This window comes from Oreochromis niloticus, linkage group LG16, assembly GCF_001858045.2.
Source record: "Oreochromis niloticus isolate F11D_XX linkage group LG16, O_niloticus_UMD_NMBU, whole genome shotgun sequence".
NCBI classification, from domain to species: Eukaryota; Metazoa; Chordata; class Actinopteri; order Cichliformes; family Cichlidae; genus Oreochromis; species Oreochromis niloticus.
This window is the reverse complement of record NC_031987.2, coordinates 82393-98424: the sequence shown is the minus strand read 5'-3', so window position 1 is coordinate 98424 and position 16032 is coordinate 82393. Positions and strand designations below refer to the sequence as shown.

General features: G+C 41.3%; 1 protein-coding gene across 2 annotated transcripts in view; it reads left to right on the top strand.

Annotated features, from left to right (window-relative positions):
• Window positions 1-2337: 2337 nt before the first annotated feature.
• The window catches only part of LOC100696313 (kinesin heavy chain), a 59854-nt gene continuing 46159 nt past the window's right edge, over window positions 2338-16032 (top strand). The window contains exons 1-11 of one of the 2 annotated variants that reach the window (XM_019355864.2): window positions 2338-2653; window positions 9677-9764; window positions 9854-9927; window positions 10013-10117; window positions 10331-10379; window positions 10504-10559; window positions 11736-11823; window positions 11919-12043; window positions 12131-12235; window positions 12379-12527; window positions 12627-12775. In XM_019355864.2, the coding sequence (XP_019211409.1) occupies window positions 2522-2653; window positions 9677-9764; window positions 9854-9927; window positions 10013-10117; window positions 10331-10379; window positions 10504-10559; window positions 11736-11823; window positions 11919-12043; window positions 12131-12235; window positions 12379-12527; window positions 12627-12775 (1120 nt within the window). In that variant the 5' untranslated portion in view covers window positions 2338-2521. The remainder of the gene's footprint in view (window positions 2654-9676; window positions 9765-9853; window positions 9928-10012; window positions 10118-10330; window positions 10380-10503; window positions 10560-11735; window positions 11824-11918; window positions 12044-12130; window positions 12236-12378; window positions 12528-12626; window positions 12776-16032) is intronic. The other variant, XM_005463379.4, reaches the window with a different exon arrangement.

Below are 16032 nucleotides of genomic sequence, written 5' to 3'. Positions count from 1 at the left end.
TGCACAGCGCACGCACAGGCAAAGTCAGCTGATCTCCTCTGATGCAGATCTGCTCCTTGATCAAGTGACATTTGTCTGGATTTTTGGCACGAGTGGCGCACGATCAGCACCGCAGCTGGATGGCCCGATTTACATACCCAGCGCAGCTGATACTACAGAATAATTTACTAAAATTATATGGACTCATGTTATTAAGTCCAGTTCAATCTGTTAATGTTGATAATCGTTTCAAACGAACGTTAATAGGTGTGTTGCTAAGCCTAATAACGTAAATAACAAACTTGAAATGTACCCGTCCCATTTTCCCCTTTATTGTTTTTTCTCTGTGCTGTAAATCTTCTGTCTAAGAAGAAATCTGAGGCTGTTCTGAGAATGAGCTACCAAAGCTTTTTCTGAATAAATCAATAAAGATCCATTTATGGAAAGCTGTGATGAAGGCAGTTTTGTCTTTAATTATATTCAACAATATAACACATTTGACCACTTTTAAGTGATTTTTAATACAGTAAAGTTAAGGTTATATACCTAATTTCTAGTAAGTGGCCCAGCCCCTCCTATATTTTTATGTATGTGGCCCTCAGCGAAAAAAGTTTGGACACCCCTGCTCTAACTGCAATTGATTTACATAGGACAAACAGACCAAGCACTATGGCTCATAATATAATTACACCTTACCTGTTTGGACTATATTTTTATATTTCATTTTTACTTGCTGCCAGGAACGTTTGGGGCCTGTTGGGTTGCACCTGCGCTCACATCACATCACAAAATAAAATGTATAAAATAAAAAATAAAATGAAATATAATAAAATAATGTGTTAAATGGGTGGAAATCCCTAGATCAATGTTTAAATTAACACTCACGCATTGACTCTGTCGGCTATGTTTTGCCATGCATGCTCCCTTTCTTTTGCAGCTGAGGCTGTGTTACTTTTTTTCCGCAAAATTTGCATGTTATCGGCATATGCTGCCATCAGAATTTCGGCCTCAAGCGCTGTAAAATACATTGACCGCGCCTTCTTTCCCTCCGTCTCCATGGTGACTCGCTTAATCTGTGCTCCACTAATCAGGGCTTTATGTATCCTCGTGCGCGCGCTTAACTTGGGGTTAAAGCAACTCCGCGTTGATTGAACTAATTGTTATCAGCCTTTCTGAAACCGAATATTCCGAGTTGGACAGTTCGGGGTTACTCAACCCTGAGTATCATTTTTAACTCTGAGTTTTCTAAACCCGCTTTCTGAAACAGGGCCCAGTTGTCCAACCTCTTCTGATTGTTTATGTTTTGAAGCAGCCTGAGATCATCACTCAGTGGTAATCAAGGTGACGACGGGAACATCATGTTCAATCTCTGAGCACATTCAGGTTAGAGGCGTTTTGATGCATCGCGTGGGCGATGTAGCTCGACCTCCTTCAGTCAGAGGATGAACTGGTGACGAATGAGGAGTGGAACGTAGATCAGTGGATATACTGATCACAGACACACGTTTCTTCTGTTTTCAGATGTTTTGCCAACTAAATTAAATTTGAATTAAAATTTATGTTGATAGCGTAACCGAATACTTCTTCAGATCAGATCATCAATGACCCTGAGCATGCTCTGATTTATCGGGTTAATTATTTATTCTAATCATGAATTTGTCAGAAAATTCTGATTTTTGAAATGGGAATGTTTCTCGAACCTTCTGAAAAGCTACCAATCCTCTTCTGCTTGTCCTCGTCAGGGTCTCGGGGGCGGGAACTGGAGGCTATCCCAGCTACCATAGGGCAAGAGGTGGGTACAGTCTGTCACAGGGTCAAACAGAGAGAGAGAGACAACCATCTGCACTCATATTCACACCTATGGCTAATTTAGAATCACCCCACTAAATACATGTGTTTGGACTATGGGAGAAGCCCCGCCCAGGTGGGGGCCAAACCTCCATCCTGTTCCTCTTGTGAGGCAGCAGTGCTAACCACTGTTCTACTTTATCACACATTTATTTCTAAATTAATAAACTATGTTCTATTCACTTATTTTAAAAACCCCTCTGACAAATTTAAAAAAATATAAATGTTTATATGTCTGTGAAGGTTCTCAGATTCTCTAGAACTGAAGAAGCTTCTCGGATGAGAGGTGAAACGTCTTCAAGCAACTTAAAGAAGTCCAGACGCTTTTCTTTGCAAATTCCTTTGACAATAAATGTTTATATGAGTTTTATTTTGTATCAATTTTGTCTTTCAGGAAAAAAATCTAAAAAGAGCCAAAAACGTCATGAGTCAAATATGACCCATTTGGCTTTAACCCGAACTTAAAACATTTTCACGCTGGATGTGAAGGAGGACTTCATGTCCCATGGTTCTTTGCGGCTCGGTGGTCCAGGGTGGACCTGTGAGAGGTGGAGCCTTCATCCTCCTGATGGAGAAGCACTAACCGGGAGACCGCAGCCTCTGAGCAGACCGTGTGGACCCGAACTAGAGCCGAACCTCCCGGTGCGTGTGTGTGTGTGTGTTTCCGCGTGCTTGTCGGTGCTTCTTGTCGGTGATGGAGGCGGCGGAGGGTGGCGTTTGCGGGGTGAAGGTGATGTGTCGCTTCAGGCCGCTGAACGAGGCGGAGCGGAGCCGCGGAGACAAAAACATCCCGAAATTTAACGGAGAGGACACCGTGGTGGTGTCGGTGAGTACGCGCGCGCGCACACACACACACAGACACACACACACAGCCTCAGCGCCACGCTGTCTGTGTGTTGTTCACTGTGCAAGCAAACCTGCTGTGTGTAACTGCAGAACCACCGCACGCCCTATGAGCAAGCACTTTGGCGACAGTGGGAAGGAAAAACTCGTTTTTAACAGGAAGAAACCGCCGGCAGAACCAGGTTCAGGGAGGGGCGGGGCTATCTGCTGCGACTGGGTGGGGTGAGAGAAGGAAGACAGGATAAAGACATGCTGTGGAAGAGAGACAGAGATTAATAACAAGTTTGATTCAATGCAGAGAGGTCTATTAACCAGAGGCGGAGGCAGACATTTGATACACCTGGGGCTTAGTCCTAAAGGGTAGTATGCATGTGGGGTGGGATGGGGGTGTAGAAATGACTGAAAGATTAATAGGCTCTGTTTTGAGTTTTGTTAAAAAAAGAATGACTTCATATAGGGAAAAATATATATGACATATGCAGGACACCTTAAACTAGTTTTTTAAATTAAGCAGCAAGGCAGAACAAAATCAGGGCTGTATCAAGAAACGAGGACTAAACCCCAATTCAACCAGACCCAGAACTGATCTGGAATTAAAACAGGACTACAACAGTTCAAAATCAGGACTACTTAGGATTTAACCAAGACAGAACCAGAATCAAAACTAGATGATAGTAGCACTAAAACTCATCATAGACCTGCACTACACTTGTTTTTTAATTCTACCAAAGTACACTATTTAGATTGAGAAAAGTTTATATAATTATTTAGCCTTGTTGTGCAAACAAGCCTGCATAACTTAATAAATATAGAATTTGAAAACTAACAAACCTAAAAAGAAACACTAGGTATGAGATACATGAGTACCTATGATACGGTGATACTTTTGGTAAACAACCATTTGACTAACATGTGTCTCACCTGCTCTTGTTCCATCTCTGTTCTGTCCTCATTCTCCATCTCTCTCTCTGTTCCTCTCTCTCCTTCTCTGTTCCTCTCTCTCCCTCTTTGTGCTGACAATCAAACCAAACACCGACATCATCAAATATACAGTGGAAACCAGATATTTACACACTCTTCAGATAAAAACACAAACACTTTTTTAATTGTAACATCAAATCAGACTAAATGTTTATTTTTTTAGATTGATAAATATAAAAAACATTTTTGTTAACTTTAAGAGTAAAGAGAGAAACTATCTGTATTTCTTAATTGTAAATGGCACCAAATTGTATTCAAAACTGAGCCACACTTATGGAGCTCCACAGTTCTTTTCCTGGTGTTTTGGTTGACATGTCTTGATTTTCCCATGTCAAAGAAACAGGCTCTGTGTTTTGCCTTATATGCATCCACAGGTGTGCCACCAATTTACTCACATGGACTCTACTAACCTATCAGAAGCTTCTTCAGCTCAGAATGGAATCGTCTGGAGTTTTCGTATTAATTAACAATACACTTAGTGTACATGTACTAAATTTGATGAAAGTGATAAAAAATAGACAGCTCTGTCTCTCTTTATTCTGTCATTAAACTAATTCAAAAGATATTTCAATATTTATTTATCCAAAACAAAACAAATTTACTCTAAATTGATGTACAGTAAAAAAATGTTGTTGTGTTTTCCATAAAGTGTATGTAAATATCTGGTTTAAACTGTGAATATACTGCTGTGTATTGAAATTCCTCTTATTTTGCATAGAAATATATTGTACAACATACAAAGCATAATATATAAAATAACATCTACCTGAGTTTTTTCTTTGAAGAAGCCCCTTATGCCCATTCTTGCATATCAGTACATTACTGAAACCGATTTGTTTAGCCGTGGAGGGTAACAACTGAAAATATGAAATAAACACACATGTAAGCTAAGACTCTCTAAAGAAACAGCATTGTTGTTGTTCGGCTTTTCATTTCGCCATTTGTTGATTCACTTAAGAGCAAGTAACGTAATATGGGTCAAGTCATCCTTTTGACATCAATCTTTTGTGATAAACCATCATATTTATATTATTTGTACAGTACGAATGATTTGCTTTGGTACCTGGTCAAACTTCAGTTCTCCTCTGTCTGCCTGGCTGCGCTTCTCCAACAGCGCACTTGCAGGGAGCAGTTCCCCCCGCCCCCTCGCTCAGTCGCTTAGTGTCTGAGCTTGGATCATACCAATATTAGGGGGGATTTACGCACAGTCATAAATTCCCACAGTGTGCACTATGTGCTTTGAATATTGTGTGTAGTTTTTGTTTTATACAGATGTCAGCCAGGCATCTAACTATGAAAAAATTACACTCCAAAAGACCCTGGGCTTCTGAAAGAACAACCCGGGCTTAAGCCCAATAAGCCACCCCCCGCTCCGCCACTGCTATTAACACATAGGCTGTTTCCCAATTCAGGGGTTGCATCCTTTGGAGGACGCGGCCTTCGTGGTCTACTTGGGCCCAGTCCTTTGAAGACCGAGAAGGCCGGAAGTGAATGGGATGGTCTAGCTTCCGTCAGGCTGCTCAGGTTGCCTAGCAACCATGATACTAACTGCTGGAAACGTTTCATACAGCATTGTTTGACAAAAATGAAGGACAAATTTCTTTTGTTCATCTGCTTGTTTTATATGAGCTTTGTTTGATTTGATAAGTATCTGAGGCTGAGACCACGGGACTGTAAAACATGATTGTTGGGCTTCAATTCTGTACTGAACAGTCGTTTTAAGATTAGCTAGTAAATAACAATTAGCTAATGTTGTTCATGAGACTAAAGTCACTTCACTTTGGTAATGTAAATGTAATATGGCCAATATTAAAGTTATTATTATATTAATCATTATTAGTTATTACCAGCGTTGGGCAAGTTACTTTGAAAAAGTAATTAATTATAGTTATTAGCTACTTCATCATAAAGTAACTGAGTTGGTAGCTTAGTTACAAGATTCTAAAAGTAATTAATTACTAGGAAAAGTAACTATTGCGTTACTTAAAAAAAAAATGTTTAACCCTCTGGGGTCCAGGGTATAATTGGCCATTTTTGACTACTTTTAATTTTCCCTCTACATTTCACCTTTAAAAACGATTTACTTTGCCTTGTTTGGTATCATCCTTTTCAGCACAACCTCACTTGTTAGAATTTACAGTTATGTTTTCATTTTGAGATACAGTCAGTGTTGGGAAGGTTACTTTTAAAATGTATTCCATTACAGAATACTGAATACATGCCCCAAAATGTATTCTGTAACGTATTCCGTTACGTTACTCAATGAGAGTAACGTATTCTGAATACTTTGGATTACTTAATATATTATCATGCTGTTTACAACTACGTGAATGTACTATTGCTGTGATTTATTACTGTTACTGAAGGTCCGCGGCTCCGAACCGTAGTAAAGGGACCTCTGGCTAATACGGTGGGTTCCGTGTCGGGCTGGTAGCCGAAAAATAGCTTTACTTTGGTGTCTGGGTCAACTTTGCTTGCCAGAGACAGAGAGAGGCGTTGAAAGGCTGCTCCAACGGAACTTATTTTTTCCGGAGGAAAACACGAACACAGTGTACAGTTGAGTCTTAATAGCTTACTTACAGCTGGGTTCGTCAGGCACTCTTCTTGGCTGCGGTGATTATTATTATATTTACATGCTTCCAGCTCCCGTTTTTGCTCCGTGACAGCTCGGACTTTTCCTTTCTCTCCCTCCCTCGCTCACAGACACATAACGGGTATGGCAGTCCATTCTCCCTGCGGCACGGACTACACTGCCCATGAGGCTACATTCTTTAGGGCCATGCCTGTAGCATTCTGCCTTTTAGCTTAGCACAACAACAACAACAAAAAAGCGCTCTCTCACCCAGGAAACACGCAGAGAGAGAGCGTCACCCTGTAACCATGGCAACCGTAACGCTGCCGCCTGGAACAACAGAACATAGCTGTCAAACAAACCCAAACAGTCCTGACCCGCGAGAATATGAAACAGGAAAGTACCGCCGTGTAATCCATTTATTTCAACAAAGTAACTGTATTCTGAATACCACCTTTTTAAACGGTAACTGTAACGGAATACAGTTACTCATATTTTGTATTCTAAATACGTAACGGCGGTACATGTATTCCGTTACTCCCCAACACTGGATACAGTATTAACACAATAAAATCAGACAAAAAACATAAAATCCAAGTAGAAAAAGTATAAAATATATTATAGTATTTTTTACTGTAACAACCACAAAGATGTTTAATGAATCATATTGTTGCGACTTTCATCCATAAATAAAGCCGCGGCCGGCTGAGTTGGTTGTGTCCCTGTGACGCGCCTCCAATAATCCATAATGAGTCATACTTGTACTTTGCATATTTAATTTAAGAACAAAACAAAACAAACTTTTGCGCTTTGAATCAGATTAAAAATAGCGTATGCATTAACTGATGTGCCAAAAAAATGACGGTCAACAGAAAAGTTTGCCCACAAACCACTCACCCAACACCCCTGCTGCGAGCACCGAGATCAGGCAAATAGACTGCGACCACACCCCCATGCAATCACCTGAGATGCAGGTAAAGCTATACACCTGTGCCACCATAACAAATAAACAAAACATAAACATTGACTTTGGCTCTTACACATATTTCATAACTTTAAATGCAAATATAAATTGTCAATTTTAAAATCATATGCACAAGTTTTGCCAACAGAATTTGCAGCCATTTACCTTTTACCCCCTTTTTTAAAATAACCATTTCAAACTATTTACAGAACAATCAGGTGTTCTGCATTTAATAAAATGTCACATAAATTATTTGTGCCACTGCAAAAAATAACTTCTGTCCACTATAAAGGAGAACATCACAGCCTGATACCTGCAGGTCTGACAGCAGCAGGTGTATCACTGCTCCTGTTTCTACCAGTCTTTTACTGTACTGATAATCAATCACACATTGATTCTCTCCTCTCTGAGCTCTGACAGAGACTTAATTTAACCTGTCTGTTACCATGGTAACTGAGACTGAATGACTCATCTCAGCCTGAAAAAGACTCACCTGTGAAACCTGTACCTGAAACGTTTTCAGTGAGAGGAGTAAACATGTGACTGTAAACATTCCCTAATGCCCGGAGTTGTATGGTCCTGATTTTCTCTTGTTCATAACTAAATGTGAAGCACTTTGTTGCTTTTAAATGAAGAAATAAAACTGATCGTTGAAAAATCATCAGAGACAGCTGCACTCTCTGAATTCACTTGTTTGTTTCAGTTTTCCTTCATAAACTTTTAGTCTGAATTTTATTTAAACTAACGAGACAACAGTGAAAGGTTTGTGGTGAGTTAACGAGCCCTCGTTAAACTCAGACTGAACGTCTTGTTTTAGTTCTCATTACCTCCCCTGAGCCTCTGACCCTTGACCCTGCTCATTATATAAAGGTAAATCTGTTATTGTCTCGGTATCGTCTGTTTGTTTTTCTGAAGGAGAAACTGAGACAGTCATGTGACCATCAGGAGTCCCATTAAACTATAAATGCTATCAAACTTTATTTAAAATCACAGTGGAGACACTTTGTAAAAAAATAATAATTAGATTTATGTTCAGCTTTCAAGGAAGCCAAGGCCGCATTACATAAAGAAGGTCAAAGTTCAAAGATCTGAACATTAACTGACGGACGTTGAAGATCTCAGAGGGGAGCACTCACACAGAGGAGGCAGCAGAGCTGAAGGTCTGCTGTGGGGCTGGAGACGGTGTGACAGGTGCTGAGAAGGGAAGCATGGAGGGGTTTGTAGATGTGGGACCTGACCCAGCGTCAGTGGAGGTGCCTGTGTGGACTGACCAATCAGGACAGCTCAGCAAGAGTCCTCCCAGAAGGTGATCAGGGAAGCTCACTGTGACCTCAACGACCAGCGGACGGTTGGTGGTTTGATCCCTGGCTGCTCCAGTCGCCATGCCAAATACCCTTTGGTGACATACTTACCCCGAGCTGCTCTGTGACACCTCCATCAGAGTGTGAATGTTGTATAAATGCAGATACATAAGAAGTGCTCTAATTAATGAAGAGCTTCTTTTGTTTTTAACCAAATAAAATATAAAATCAGTGTTTATTTGTTTAACGTGTTTATTATTAACAGTAAGTAAGTCCTCACATACAAGGTTGTAGTACCATATCACCCTATTAGAGCACTTCGCTCTCGCGCTGCAGGCCTACTTGTTGTTCCTAGAGTATTTAAAAGTAGAATGGGAGGCAGAGCCTTCAGTTTTCAGGCCCCTCTTCTGTGGAACCAGCTTCCAGTTTGGATTCAGGAGACAGACACTATCTCTACTTTCAAGATTAGGCTTCAAACTTTCTTTTTTGCTAAGGCATATAGTTAGGGCTGGACCAGGTGACCCTGAATCCTCCCTTAGTTATGCTGCAATAGGTGTAGGCTGCCGGGGATTCCCATGATGCATTGAGTTTTTCCTTTCCAGTCACCTTTCTCACTCACTATGTGTTAATAGACCTCTCTGCATTGAATCAGACTTGTTATTTGTTCTTGTTCTTCTATCCTGTCTTCCTTCTCTCACCCCAACCAATCACAGCAGATGGCCCCGCCCCTCCCTGTGCCTGGTTCTGCCGGAGATTTCTTCCTGTTAAAAGGGAGTTTTTCCTTCCCACTGTTGCCAAAGTGCTTGCTCATAGGGGGTCATAGGATTGTTGGGTTTTTCTCTGTATGTATTATTGTAGGGTCTACCTTAGAATTACAATTGGTCAGTTCTGTCTTTGTTATCAATGAAAATTAATGTCAGATGTTGATTGATTAACTCTTTTCTCTCCTCCTAGTTTTGTTTTTTAAAAGAGAAATCTAACAGTCTTCACTGACCTACATTAATAATCTTGGCTTCGATGTGTTAAGATGTTACTGAGAGACTGAAACATCATGCCATAACACTCAGTGTCAGTGATCAGGGTGTTTTTTATATGACCACTTCATAGCAGGAGGAGACTGTCTGCTGACAGCATAATTTTTTTCCAAACAGAGGCTTTTATTTTTACAGTGTGTTTCCTGTGTTTCAGGGGAAGCCGTATGTGTTCGACCGAGTCTTCCCCCCAACCACTGAACAGGTTCAGGTGTACGACACCTGTGCCAAGCAGATCGTCAGAGGTCAGTGCAACACATTCCATTAAAGAAGGAAAGCGACTGAGAGGAAGTGACAGCTGTAAACAGCGTTTGTTTCTTTGTTTGTGCCTCAGATGTGTTGGGAGGATATAACGGCACCATCTTTGCTTATGGTCAGACCTCCTCAGGAAAGACTCACACGATGGAGGTTGGTCTGTTGTTTTGTAGTTTTTTTTCAGGTCTTTGTTTTGGTGTTTTTTGAATGATTAATTAAATGATTCGTCATGTTTCAGGGGACCCTTCATGACCCTCATCAGATGGGGATCATCCCTCGTATTTCCAGAGACATCTTCGACCACATCTACTCCATGGATGAGAACCTGGAGTTCCACATCAAGGTGAGTCTGCTTGTGAAACAAATATTTTTATGTTGTTTGTTTGTTTCTGTTGTCAGATCTCAGGAAAATCTCACTGTAAAAATGATTCTTCATCTTAATTCAAAGAAATATCATCATTTGATCTCTAAAGTGTTTTTATTCTGAATCACAGTTTTTCTTTTTAGAAGACTGAACATGTTTAATGTAACATAAACACTGGCTGTGTGTCTGCAGGTGTCTTATTTTGAAATCTATCTGGATAAAATCAGAGACCTGCTGGATGGTGAGACCAACTCTGAACCTTTACCATGCTCATATAGAGTTGAATAGAATAGAATAGAGTAGAAATAGAGTGTAAATACAATCAAGCTAATGCTAACTGCTATGATGATGCTTTCGTGTTTCAGTGTCAAAGACCAACCTGGCTGTTCATGAAGATAAGAACAGAGTGCCCTTTGTGAAGGTAAATAAATCGTGTTAGCTGCGTTTCGACTGCAGGAACAAAAGTCAGCAGAAACTGTCTCCAGATGTTTGTTTCCACAGCTGTGGGGGATCCACTGGACTCACCTGGTAGCCTAAATAGTTACTGGATATAACTCCAGAGGCCTAAACTATTTTGGGTTAGAAAGTGGTTCATTCTTACTGGGGTAAATCGACACAGTAACTTATGCTGTGAACCTAACTCGCTCCGGAGCCTGTTTAGATCCAGATTAGACGTCAGCAGGTATGAAGCACCACCCACTGACCAATCAGATCTCCAGAATACAGCGTCACAATTCCTGGAGGATCCGTCAGAGGTTTGTGTGCAAACAGTAGGAGAGTCTAAAGTTTTCTACTTCCATGCAAAGACATGGTATTCAATCATAAATATTAAATAACAAATAATAATATGGATTTTTATACACAGTGTTATTAATCTAAAAGCATTATTATAAGATTCTAAAACAGGACACCTGCACTCTACCTGCTGAGCTCAGATCAAATATGGACATAGACTCATGTCTGAATCGTAGAGACCTTTGTGAGGAGCAGGTCATGTTTCCTGGATCTGGTTGTCACAGAAATGTCTGTCTCCTTTATGGAGCTGTGGAACAGTAAGCTTTAATATTAAATTGATATTTTATTTTATATAAAATAAAACATTTTCTATTTTACATAAAATATATTATTTGTATTTTGTATAAATGCTTTTATGAGCTTTAGATTTTTATCATTGATAACATCTCTGGACTAGGTGGCATAGTAATAAGTCATATGATCCGTGAAATGCCCCTTTATGATTGGTCAGATGTTGCCAGTCCCGCCCTTTTCACATGAGTGTGCATGGGAAACCCTGGTTACCTTAGCCAGGTGATGATCAGCTTTGTGTGACAATGTTAGGATAAGAGAAGATAACAGAGACATAACCTGGATATGCTGAACGAGTGCTGTGGTCCAGGGCCTATGAGCCTTACCAGGACACCAGACAGACGAGGGGGGGGTCACTGTATTTATATTTGTTCAGTTTATGGAGAATTTCGTTTGTCTGCTGAGTCTCACAGGTGTGCTGTGGGTGCGCTCCGCCTCCAAATAGCCATATTGACCACGTGTCTGCAGCGTCCTGCTGCTGATATTCTGCTGATGTGTGTTTCACTGTCAGGGCTGTACTGAGCGCTTTGTTTCCAGTCCCGAGGAGGTAATGGACGTTATCGACGAAGGAAAAGCAAACAGACACGTCGCTGTCACCAGTAAGTCTTCACCTGTACGTGTGATACTTCCACCCCGGACCATGGTGTGTTTGTTCTTGGATCACTTTACTGAATGGGCTTTCTTCTTCCTGCAGACATGAACGAGCACAGCTCTCGCAGTCACAGCATTTTTCTCATCAACATCAAACAGGAGAACGTGGAGACCGAGATGAAGCTATCAGGGAAACTTTACCTGGTGGACCTGGCTGGCAGCGAGAAGGTCACACTGCTCCATCACACTCAGTGAGCACCTGTTCTCTGTAAATTTCTGCTTGCTGACACCTGGATTGTGCTTTCTGTCATCCAGGTGAGTAAAACAGGAGCAGAGGGCGCCGTTTTGGATGAGGCTAAAAATATCAACAAGTCTCTGTCTGCTCTGGGGAATGTCATCGCTGCCCTGAGTGAAGGAACGGTGAGTCTTCGTGTCTCCGATCTTCAGGTCTCTGACATGTACGCCTGAAATATTCTGGATTTAACTTGATTTGTTTGACAGAACGTCGCAGCTCACCTGATTTTTCAGGTGAAATGATTGTGACGTGTCTCGTGTGTCTCTAGAAAACCCACGTTCCATACAGAGACAGTAAGATGACCCGGATCCTTCAGGACTCTCTGGGTGGAAACTGTCGAACTACCATCATCATCTGCTGCTCGCCGTCTGTTTACAACGAGGCTGAAACCAAGTCCACCCTCATGTTTGGACAGAGGTACGGCAAGTCACCTGATCAGAGGAAAAAGCAGAGTACTGTGGTCGAAGTACGTCCTCCACAGATCTGAGTGTTTCTTCATTCGTCCTGTTGTTTCAGAGCTAAAACCATAAAGAACACAGTGTCTGTGAACCTGGAGCTGACCGCCGAGGAGTGGAAGAAGAAGTATGAGAAGGAGAAGGAGAAGAACAGGAGTCTGAACATCATGATCCAGAAACTGGAGAATGAGCTTAAACGCTGGAGGAAAGGTGAAAAAAGATGTTACTTCAGGGTTTTCACCTGGTGACGGCATTTATACTTCAATCTGCCTGCACACTTCAGACAGCTCAAAACCCACGATTGATGTCGCTTTCTCTCACCGCTGGCACTCCCACAACTTTTCACTCAGAGCTACCGAATGCTCATGTTGTCAAATAATCTGAGTGGTTGATGTGGTGCGTTTTCCACCAACAGCAAAGGGGGCATCATGTTTGGGTTTTTTCAGTTTTCTTCCTGCATTAAATGTAACTATCCAGGAAACAGCAGCTGTAAATGATGTATGTGCTTTAAAGTCCACAAAGGTGGAGTGAGGCTGCATCTTGCTGCTACGTCATCTTAAATCTGTCACGTGTTTTGGAAGGCAGGTCATTTGGTGGTGGCACGAACGCATTCTGCACTTTAATTTTTTTCACATTTGGTTCTGGTACCAAAAGAGTTCGGTTAGAGAAAGATCATGGTTTTTGCTGGACTCAACCCTCTGACATCAAACTACTCCTATCAGCAAGTCTCACCTCTGGACATGTATTCTGGCAGCTTTTCCTAAATGAGCTTTAATGATAAAAAAAAAAAAAACCACTAAATCTCATCCTTTAACATTTACCAGCTTTGTTACAAAAGAAAGTTTAAAAGCTTTTTCTTCCTCCTGGAAGGTAAACGTCTGCCTCCATCTTTGTGTTACTTTAGTCTGTAAAGGTTTCACTTCAGGACTCTTTGAAGTAGGACAGGGCAATATGGCCAAAAATATTGATCATGATATATATTTGAAAATTTGCGATAACGATATAACTGACGATATAATTGACGCGAGACAAAATACTTTACAACTCCACAACTTTATTAGTGCAAAAAAACAAAACAAACATCAATGTATTTTCACTTAAACAAGCAGCTATTTTTTTTTTTTTTTAAATGCAAATTCCGTGCTGACAGTCTAACCAAAAGGCATTTCCAGTGGAAATTGGCCGACATATCCTGAGCAAAACCATGTATAATATCCACAAACAGGGCTCTAGAGTGCGACCAAATCTTTCAATGGTGCGACTAAAAAAAATCTTAGGTTGCACCGGTGCGACCAACTGTTTGAGTAACATTATGCCCCTATCGTGGACTAAACCAATCAGAGATAGTCAGGGGCGGGACCTCTGTGATTGGCCGTGGTCCAGTTGAAAGTGCAGGTGGATAGAGAGAGGTGAGTAGCTTGAATAAAGCGATATCGGTTCATTAAATCCTGAATCGACTTTTAAATATAAACTTATTTTGCCAGAAACGCCAGATTCTCAGATTAAAGCTCACAAAACTATTTCAACAACCACCAAACAGCAAATAAGAGCAGGTACACAGACTCCACACAAAGACGTAAACACAGAGCGGACCGACGCATCAAAATCAGCTTTCTCTTCCTCGGCTTTCTCACCCGACGGCACGTAGACTGACACACCGTTGGGGCGGAAAGCCGACAGACTCTGATGCGTCGGGTCCGCGCAGTGTTTACGCCTTTTTGCGCTAGATTCTGAGCTGCAGGTTTTGTCTCTCTCCAACCAAAATTCACTGAATCAGCAGCAAAAGCAGCAGCAAACTACGCTTCATATTTGATAAATGTTGTCATTAATTCCCTCTGACTTTTGCTGTTTTGCTTCCACCACGATAAAAATCACACTTCATGCACAGCTCCCTCTCTCTCTCTCTCTCTCTCTCTCTCTCTGTGTATTTCAAGAACAGTTTCCCATCTCAAATCTATGTTTTCGGCATTATTCATTCGCTTATTACCCACCAGTCTACCGTTGTTTACAGCGCTGTCGGCCACTCTTTTTTTGTTTTTACTTAAATGTCCTTGGACAGGAAAGACTCATTTCTGCTGTTCAATACTGAAGAAATTTAAACTTTTTAAAATTATGCAAAATTGCAGAATATTTTTAAGGTTATCTGCTATAAAAAGTCAGGCCAGGAAAATCTGCTTCATGTTTTTCTGTTTTATCCTCAGTTACTTTGACACAAAGGCATCTGCTGTGATGCTCACACCTCTGATGAAGTCTCACAGTGTCGGTACTGATTAATGATCAGAATTATAATATTTCTGACTGTCTGAGGCTAAATTGAATTGAATCGAATGGATTATAGAAATCAGTGATGATGCCCAGCCCTAGTGAGCAGCCTAGGCCCTACAGAGTGGATGTAGCTGTGGGTAATGAGGAAAGATGAAAAGAACTATTGATAACGTTTTTGTTAAGTTAAGGTCTGATCCATCTGAAATTCATAGGCAGCTCTGACACGGTGCCATCAATCTCTGAACGCTGAAAAAGCAGCAGTGTATCCAGAAAACACATTATATGCTGCAATAAATGCACTGCCCAAGTGTCCCCTCTCCCCACTGCCTTTCAGCAGCAGGCAGCAGCAAACAGGTCGTCAGAGGATGATGATGATTAAGTTTAACATTGTCTACAATATTGCCAAAGAGAGCCAAAGCACTTTAAGCACAAGCACAAGATTGTTAGTTAATCATTTACAAATCAATATTGTCTGTATAGACAGCAATTTTCCCCCCCAAAAAGTGCACATGTAAAACTGCGGTGTTAAGCGATTGGGTTGAAAAATTTGGGTGTGCCTAAGAAAAAAAGTTAGGCACACCAGTGCAACCGTGGCAGAAAGTTAGTCTAGAGCCCTGACAACTGACTTAAAAAGAGGTTATACACACACACAATACGGTAATATTATGTCGAAGCACAGTAAGTATTACACCACGAGGCTCCTGACTACGGTAGCCGTAATGCTCCAACAATCCATCAAGCGATGCGGCTTCGTAGCTTATCAATTGGAGATTATGTATCAGAATTTCAGGAGCAGGACCACGCCTCCAAACACGGAGGAAACTCCTTCCGGATGTCATCTATATAGGTTCCCCCAGTTCTGCAAGCTGATCATTCTCGTTTACGTGCAAACAGGGTCCATTCTCGGTGAATACCTTTAAACACAGCTCATCTCTCAGGGGTAACGTAATTTTACTCACCCTTCGCTACAATCACCCTCTCGTCCGTCAGTGCGTCAGATAAACAACTACTCAAGCTCTGCATTCCATCGCTTTTCCTCCGGCAATCCCAGAAACACACCGAACGTCATGGCGGCGCTTCCAAAACCGAATGCTGACGACCTCCTAGCAGTTTTCTCGCCACCCGACATACGGTCTGTATGTACAGCCGTCAGCGCCGAACCCACGCTTCCAAACAAATTGCAGCTCCAACAGCAAAAGCTA